Consider the following 9,474-nt stretch of genomic DNA (forward strand, 5'->3'; position numbering starts at 1 on the left):
GCGATCTGTCTGTTCTGCTCCCCACTCTGTCTCTGGTGAATCCTCTCACCCTCCGCATCTCTGGCCTGTACCCCAGCTCTGTATGAATAAATAAATAAATCTTAAAAAAAGTCAGTGAAGAAAATATATTACTTTATCTATTTTGTTATGTGCATTTCTAGATATTGTATAGTGTACTTGAAGTAGTTTATTTGTATGCTTATAAAATCTTCTATTTCTTAAAAATCTGGATCAAATTAAAAAGAAAAAAAAATCTGAATGAGCGCTGTATGAGACTGTTTATGTTAGAGTTAATACAGATAATGAAGAAGCTAATTGAGCTCCAATAATGCTGACTTTGCATTTGTGTTCATTTCAGGAATCAGTCATTGGTTTGCATTTTCTGAAGCCCCGGATATTTATTATTTATTTGTTCAACAATATATAATATCATTTAGACATGCTTTAAGTCCAGCCTATAGTATATGCCATGTTTTTTTTTTTTTTAATTTGCTCATCAGAATATCACAAGTTTGGAAAAAAACTCCAAGAAGCTATATAATACATTCCTCTTCTGATAGTTAAATCAACATTTTTTTCCTTAAAAAAAGTTTTATAGAAATACACCTAGAAATTACATTTACGACTAAAGACTTAAGTGACGTCGTGACTTCTTAAAACCAACCTTCCACACACCAGTAAAGTATTAAAACAAAAACAAGATTTATTTTAATGTGGAGTTTCAGCCCTGAGGCCTCTTTGTCTAAAGAGGGACTTTTAAAAAATTCCTTCTTTAACATTTTATTTTTTTTTTTTTTGGGAAAAAAGTAACATTTTAATGAACATCTTCCATAAGAATTAAGATTAAGATCAAACATTACTTCTCAAATTCAGGACTTACATATTGAATTTGATATCACATTTACTTCAATTTTCTGGAAGGGCAGGAGAAACAAATATGTTTGGCATACATTTAAAAAGGTAAAAAAAAAAAGAAGAAGAAGAAGAAGAAATAAAACTTTGAATGTGAAGATGGAGGGAGTGTTCTGGAAGAATTCTTTTTTCTTCAAAAGGAATGAGAAGTCAGCATGTTGCTATTGCTCTTTGACATAAAACAATGTCTTTTTGTGTGTCCTTTTATCTCTGAATCCTGGGTTGCCATCACAGCAGAGTGTACTGTACACCATTTTAAATGATAAGAGTTTCAATAGGCACTTTAGTGGAATTAAGAAAAATCTAACACTCTTCCACCGTGATGCCACAGAGCAATCTTCCTTCTAGGTTGTCATGTCAGTAAATTGTATTTATAGGCCTGAGCTTGTCTCAGTGTTTCCAAAGTAACAAAACAAAACCAAGCACATACATATTGTAGGGTTTACCTTGCGTTGGCAGAATAAACCGAAACTGACAACATGATAAATAGAGCAACTTGCTAGAAACCAGATAATCAAAGGAATCTTGTCCTATAAAGCCTGGTGTATGTGTGGGGGGTGGGTGCGGGGGTGTGCGTGCGTGTGTGCGTGATTTCTATGTGTTTCCTCTTCAATGTCTCCTGTTCTGTGTGAGACTTTGCTTCTCCCCTAAGTGACTTTATCAGGGTGATAACTCTCCTCTTCGCCAAACATGTCTGCCAAGACTTTAAAGCGGGGTCCCCAGTCTGTCAGAAAGTCGTAGTCCTGGTCAGCCTCGGTGGTCAAGGAGTCTATAGAGCTGAGAGACTCTGCTACCGAACCATCGCCTTCATAGGCGTATGTTGCCAGCGAGTCGTAAGGGGGTGCCGTGGGGTCCACATCATTTTCCTGTAGCCTCTGATTAATGAAATCCCTTATATCTGTGTTATCTTCCACTGGGGGTCTCTGACGAGGTAAACAGAGTGAGTCTGGTTTTATATCCCTGCGAATTTTGTTCTCTTCAATCACTTTTGGGTTTCTCAGAGCACCAATGTCGAAAGCCTGAGTGTCCTCCTCCCCACCCCCTTCGTCATCGTAATGGATGACGTTGTCTCGGATGTCTTCTTTAGAGGTCATCAGGGTGTCTTTTTTCTTCTGCCTTCGCAGAGCCACGTACAGCACGACTATGGCTAGAACAAGACAAACATCACAGTTTGAGAATATGTCAGTTCATCTTGCCATAAAATCAAACATTGCTCAGGCTGACTTTCTGCACTGCCTTCCTATTATTATTTTCAAAGCAAGCATGATCATCAATAAGGATGACGGACGTTTGCAATTGTTTTTCATTGTCTAAACCCAAACTTCATTTTGAAATAGCAACTAACAGAAACCACAGCAAAGTTACACACACAAATCAAACTGTGGTAGTTTTATTTTTAAGAAATAGTATACTAATGGCCCTCCCTGGTGGTGCAGCGGGTTAAAGCACAGCACAAAGAAGCTTAAGCCTCTTCCGCATGAGTTAGATCCCCGCCTGCCCCGGAGGTGACCACATGGCGCGGCAGACCTCTCCTGACCCGCCCGCTGCTCCCCTCAGCAGTGTTCTTCATCGATCTGCCTGTTCTGCACCACACTCTCTCTCTCTGGTGAATTCTCTCACCCTCCGCATCTCTGGCCTGTACCCTAATTCTGTATGAATAAATAAATAAATAAAAGAAAGAAAGTACTTAAATAGTTCAGTGTCAGGTAAATTGTCTGAAGAGAAAAATGGCTGTTTTGAACATACAGAAAGCTCAATAATGTTGATGTAATAAAATGAATCTTGCAGTCCATAAGTAACCACTTAGATATTAATCACAACTAAATTTTCTAATTGTGCTTCTAAATACCTGTGCTTCTAATGAAATAAACCAAAATACTCAAGTGACAATGACTTTTACAAGCAATAAGAAGGAAGGGCTGAGTGGAGGGAGGGAGGGAGAGGGAAAAAACATTTTCTATATCATTCCCGAGATTAAGTCAGGTATCCTCATTTGTCAGAATATTTAGATAAACATAAAAAAAGTATTTAACAAAAATGATTAAATAACAAGCATTCATACTTCTTTATTCCAAGATATCTATTGCAACTTGGATTTAAAGGAATGCCTGTAGAGGAATTCTCTATATCTGTGAATCACACAGCATATTAGTAAGTGAAATGGAGTCAGTTGCACAAAGCTGATGGAGCAGGAAAACTCCCTAAGATGGGTTTATATTCACGCTCACAGGGATGGTACAGAATATATTTACTTCAATCCTTTTCCTTTGCAATACTTCTAGATGTTTTAGTGTGCTCTATTCTAGTAAGAATGGTTAGAATTTTGATGTGGGGAGATGTGAGAAAAGTGAAATTGCTTCTGACTGGTAATTTAAACCAAAAAAAAAAGAAGAAGAAGGTGGCTTTACATATTTTCACTGTCCTTTCTTTACTTTTCTTCATTATTAAACCCATACTTTTCTTTACTTTTTCTTCATTATTAAATCTATACTTAATAACTCTTGTTCCCTTCATATATTTCAATGGGGCTATATAATCTCTTATTAAAAAGCAACCATTTCTAGAATACAAGTTGAGACATCATTGCTGGAATATTTACCATTGAAAATTTCATTATGACAAGGGCAAGAACATACCTACTGAAAAATTCCCTAGAGCTTGAACGAGTCTTCTGGATTTTTTGACGATATTGTATATTTATCCCTAATAGTAACTATCCATGAAGTATAAAATGGAAAAGTAACCTTAACATAACTCACTATAGATAATTTTCCTTGTATCCAGATAGAGCACGTCAAAAATGGATTTACATGATACATTGAGAATTGAGATAGGAAAGGGGAGAGTGAGCGAGTGAGAGAGTGTGCACAAGCGTGAGCTAAAGTCAGAATGTGATTAATATGGAAACCAACCTAAGAGTATAATAATGCACAGTAGGATTGCAATCAAAGCGCCAGTGCTGAGTCCTACAGGTAGAAAAATTGCTTCTACATTACAAGACAAGATGGTACCATCAGAGTCACATCTACAAACTCGAATAGACATTGTGTTTGTGCTGCTCTGGACCGGGTAACTGCTGTCTTCTATTACAACCGGGAGGAAATACAACTCTTGCTGCCTGCGGCTGTATCCATTTCTTTGGGTTTCGATCCCAGCTGTGTTATCTACAAAACATGACATGTATGATAAGACAGTTACTATGAGCTTGACTTCAAATCTTGAGCTGCCATCTGTTAAACAGTAGGAAGCTCTTGTTGAATCAGTAAAATGCACCCATGTATTAATTCTTCCTTTTATCAAGATAAAAGCTGCAGAAATGTAACCAAATGCAATCAAAATAATCCTTAGGGAGAGAAGCAGCATTATTGTATGGTGGAAAATTAAATTTTCTTTGCAGAGAAAATATAAAATGGTTTATAAGACATGAAATTCATTGTGTGGATCCATTTAGGTTTTCTGATATCAAAACCTGATTGAAAAAAATAACACTCCTATGGATGTTTGCTTACATGATAGGAAGAGAAAGATTGCAAAGTATCCATCTGTAAGACATCCTATCTAAAACATTCTTTGAAATATAGCAAATATAAATTTATTATTTCAAATTAAAACTTGATTTTCCCCAAATCCATATTTATATAGATGTGCACATCAGAGAGTACTGAAAAATGGAAATGAAAGTAAACTATGTTAAAAACACAAAATTCATTAAACATGTTAAATATCACAAATTGTTATAATCATAATTTTAATAAAACTTTAAAATAACTAATAAATGTTTAACAAAATTAAAAAAAAACTCAAATAAAATCAACAATGTTCATACTTACATGTAGTTATTCAAGGAAATCTATTAAAATTATATATAATTACAATTTTTATTAAAATGCAATTTACTTTTAAATAAATGCATTACTATTCTACATAGTTTTCCCTATTATTTCAACACATGCAAGCAGGGCTTTCTTGTATTCACAGCACTAATTTTTTTAACTTAACTGTTAGATACATTTTTATTTTTAGAATATATTTATATTTTTTTATTATAGTCATACACAATACCTACTTTAGAATTAGGGAATAAAAAAAACTCAAAGTACAAATACATCAGAAAATACTTATATTTCCAATCATATTCACTCTTTTATGTGTAGTTTCTCAAATTAACAGCTAAATCGTGCAGCAGCTCTAAACTTATTTTGATAGGAATCACCAAGTTAAGGAATTTTTTCAATTAAAGAGAGTCTTGCATAGGACAATTCATTTGTTTTGACATACAGGATTATTTTAAATTGGGAAGTGGAATATCAAGAAGCTTGATGTCTTTTAATATTTCAGTGAGAGTTGTTGATGCAAGTGCTTGTGGTGAAATGGAAAAAGGGGACTACATGAATTAACATTGGCATTTTCAGCAGCTGATAGTTGACTTGAGTGCGGGATAAAAAAACAGTCAAAGTTTAAAACTCAAAACCCTGGTATAAATGATTATGAGCAATAAAAGTCAGAGAAGCTGGCAATTTGCACCTGGGAGGTGGGAATTTAATGTTCTTGAACACAAGTTATATCTAAGGCAGTTTGCTCTTTTTGAATGTTTATTTTTCAACCCATTATTATTATTATTGATATGTGGCCATATCAAGCTAATTGTGCTATCTATAGTTGGAATAAAAAAGACATATTCAACTTCATTCTACATTTAAAATGGATTTTGTTGTTGAATTAATAAAAAATGTAATTTATACATATACACTTGAATATTCAGCCATAACAAAGAAGGGATTCCTGTATTTGAAGCCACATAGGTGCACCTAGATGGTATTATGCTGAATGAAGAAAGTCAGACAGAGAAATAAAAGCATGGCATCAACATGGATGAGCTGGAAGGGATCATGCTTAGTGAAATAAGCCAGAAAGAGAAATACCGGATTGTCTCACTCATAGCAGGAGCATAAAGAATGGGAGGGAGGGGAGAATAATAATGAACAGTTATATACCAGAGACATTTTACGCGAATGGAGTGGGCAATGGAGTAAAAAACAGGGGTGAAGGAATGAAGTGCACTGGATGATGGTGATGGCTCACAGGTGATTTGGTGATGGGAAGCCCACAGGGAATACAACTGAGATGCAAAAAGGTTACAAAACAATGTAAAATACATACATACATACATATATATGTATATATATATATATAATTTAAAAAAATACTGCATGCTATCACATGCATAGAACCAAAAAAGTAAAATGGAGTTAAATAGAAACAGAAGGTTGAAAAGTGGTTCTAGTCTCGGGGTAGAAGGGCTTCAACAAGGATGCTAAAAGTGTAACACCTCCCAGTTGTGAGTAAGAGCTGAGGATACGTTTAAAGTGGTGAATATCGGTGACAAAATTATTCTGTATCATTAGAATGTGGTGACAGAATAGAACTTGAATGTTCTGATAAGAAAAGCTAAATATGTGAGGTGAAAAAATGGTATCTCTCCAATGTAGAAAAACTTCCACTTAGATAGCTTAAGAAAAACAGAAAATGTTCAATAGCATTTGAAAGGCAAATAGATGTCTGAGAATGTGCTGTGCTATTAGGCAAGATGATCTGATTTCATTATCATGATTAATACAACGCACTTTCCCCAGAAGAAATACACTGGCAGGTACACAGTCAATAGTTATGTTACTGAATGATTGACCAGCCACGCAGATGTCTGAATTAATGATCTGGAGGTCTGATTAGTCTTCTTTTCCATCATAGTCACATATGGAATCTTGGGAATCTGGTCGGAAGTCAGGAATTCTGTCTCCATTCACGTATCTCCATCTTTACAGCCTTACAGACTTCTCCGATCCACAAAAACTTTGGAAAGCAGGCTGATAGTCTGCGAGTATTGTTTTTTTATATTTCAGTCATACTGACTTATTTCATTCAGCATAATATTGTCTAGGTTCATCTATGTGGTTGCAAGTGGCAAACATCCCTTCGTTGTTATGGCTGAATATTCAAATGTATATGTATAAATTCCCTAAAATATAAATTTGGTTATGTTATATAGTCTTAAAACCTTTGAAAGACTTCTTAAAATTTTGATTACTGTTTAAATGATTTGGAGATAAGAATGATAGCCACACGGTCAGGTTTGTCCTGGACAGCCCAATTTTATAGGTGCTATTTTAATTTTAATTAAAATTAATAATAATGTCTACTTCTACTTTTAGAAGTGATTTTTTCATGGAAGAAAGTGTTCACTCTACTCTTCATATTGCAACTCTGTTTCATTTACAGCAATTCTTCCTGTTAACAGCAGTAAGTAGGCAGAAAGGACACTGATAATTTGTATCAAAGGACAAAATAAATACTATTTTTATGCACCAAATTATACTGAATTTCTAATTGTGACAAAATGTGGAAACTCTGACTCCCAAGAAGATGCAGTAAAATAAGCTTTCTCAAAACATACTTTGACTTCTGTCAATTATCATCCAGTATCATCATTCATCATTATCCTCTTAGAATAATTTATTCATTCTGTTTGCTTAGAATATAGTGAAACTAGCTTTTTACTGACTAATGTTATAAAAGCATATTTTGTTAAATCCCAATTTTACAGGCTACGGAAATAGAGATTAGATATATTACCCAAAGTCACAGAACTAATAAAGTCAAAGCCCTTGCCCCTTACTTATGCTTAATTTTCTAATCAAGTGTCATTATGAACACTGTATATTTTAGTAGCCATAATACTGGCAGATATGATAGTATTAGTAGTACTAGTGCAATGATAGTAGTAGTTACAGTAGAAATGTAAGTGTAGACATGGTGTTAGAGGTGGTAGCTAAAATTATCTTAAAGTTAATACATTTTTGTCATTTGATTAAAGGATTTGCATACATTTTGTTTAGTGTAAGTGCCCTAAAGCTGAAATTATTTAGAATAAATTAATACTTTTAGAGCCTGCCATTTAGCAAAGGTGTGAATATAAACTGATATTATTCTACTTGCAAAGACTATATTCTTAACCTATTTTGTACTGTAGACTATTCAAGTTAAGTTACTGAAGTTACCTATTTGTATATATTAATAATATACAAAGGTAACAAACACAGGGAACGTTTTCAATTTCCCAGCTAAGTCTTCTGTTTGCCTGACTCATTAAGGTACTGTCCACATTATAAATGGATTTAATTTGCCTCATTAGAGAGTCTATGTAGATTAAATACTTAATTTACCACTGACTATAGTAATTTTGTATTTTTTCATATATGACTTTCTATATTTTACGAGCTGAGTGTTTTTTTGAAAAACACTTTCTACTTCTGTGTCCTTTTACAAAGTTACATGGTAAGAGGCAAAGTGTTATGTGGTTAAACTTACTTTTGAAGTCACGGACTGTAAAATTTGGTTTGATGGCAGCTTCAGGTGATAATCGAAAGGAGAATAACTGCCCAGCAGGAGAAAGATCTCGGTCTACAGCACTGACTATCTGAATTATCTGAAATCAAGTTGAGATAAAATTTAAAGTCAGTCAACAGTTTCGAAGGGAAAATTACATGCATGTTGGACTAGTAAGCAGGTAACACACATGACAATGAGGATTCAGGTCAAAGGAACAAACAGATAACAATTTTTATAATGAGCTAAACATTTATAGCTGATAGTGTAGGTACAATGTTCGGGTTGGGGTAATTGTAAACCAACATCTACATAAGTTAAAAGCTAAACAACATTGACATTTCACACTAGTAAACAAATAAAATTAAAATGTACTTGCTTGCATTTTAAATGAGAGGAAATCACTGTTTTCCAATCTAAATATGCAAATGATTATCCGAAAGAACATGTCTGATAATTTAAATATCTTGCATTAGCAAAAATTTAGTATAGCTATACTTGTGAGAATGAGGTGTATATTCGTAAATAAATAAAATGGAGAGATGCAAAGGAGGTAAATCTGGTTTTGCTATTACATTGATTTCTCCCTAGTGGGTAAAACTACTCATTGTATTTTCATGGACAGATTGATTTTTAAGAAGTAAAATGATCCTGTTTCAAAGTGTTTGCTAAACTGTTCCCATAGTTTGTGTACCTTGTAGTTACAATTCGGATGAGAATTTGAGTTCAAAAATAACTGATTTCGAGGAAGGGTGGGTGTGGAAGAGAGAAAGGTGCTGTTCAGCTGATCACCCTCTTGACAAATTTGGATTTTCAGAGAAAGATCTTAGAGATCATCTTTAGGGATCATCTTCAGAGATCATCTTCTACATCCTGGTCTCAGTGGGCAAACATTCTCTCATGTGATTTAGACTGACAAACACTCTGTAAAGCTTAGGAATACCACTTCATACCTCTTCAAATGTACAACACACACAACAATCCAACACATTCCAGACAGTTCTCTACCGCACTCAAAAGTCCCTCCACGGGTTCCTCCCACTTCCCCTCTGGTGACAACAATTTTGCTCTTAGATTCTAGGGATTGATGTTGCTGTGTTTTGTTTGATCATTTTCTCCTTCCTTCCTTCCTTCCTTCCTTCCTTCCTTCCTTCCTTCCTTCCTTCCTTCCTTCCTTCC

At 34.5% G+C, this 9,474-nt stretch overlaps 1 protein-coding gene across 3 annotated transcripts in view; it reads right to left on the bottom strand.

Moving 5' to 3' along the window:
* Positions 1–425: 425 nt before the first annotated feature.
* Positions 426–9,474, bottom strand: part of CDH12 (cadherin 12, type 2 (N-cadherin 2)) — a 746,064-nt gene continuing 737,015 nt past the window's right edge. For all 3 annotated transcript variants that reach the window (XM_012721921.1, XM_012721922.1, XM_004678065.2), the window contains 3 exons: positions 8,278–8,395; positions 3,825–4,076; positions 426–2,059 (listed from right to left, as the gene is read on the bottom strand). In XM_012721921.1, the coding sequence (XP_012577375.1) occupies positions 1,560–2,059; positions 3,825–4,076; positions 8,278–8,395 (870 nt within the window). In that variant the 3' untranslated portion in view covers positions 426–1,559. The remainder of the gene's footprint in view (positions 2,060–3,824; positions 4,077–8,277; positions 8,396–9,474) is intronic.

This window comes from Condylura cristata, unplaced genomic scaffold (genome assembly GCF_000260355.1).
Source record: "Condylura cristata isolate star-nosed mole 26May11 unplaced genomic scaffold, ConCri1.0 scaffold00007, whole genome shotgun sequence".
Lineage (NCBI taxonomy): Eukaryota > Metazoa > Chordata > Mammalia > Eulipotyphla > Talpidae > Condylura > Condylura cristata.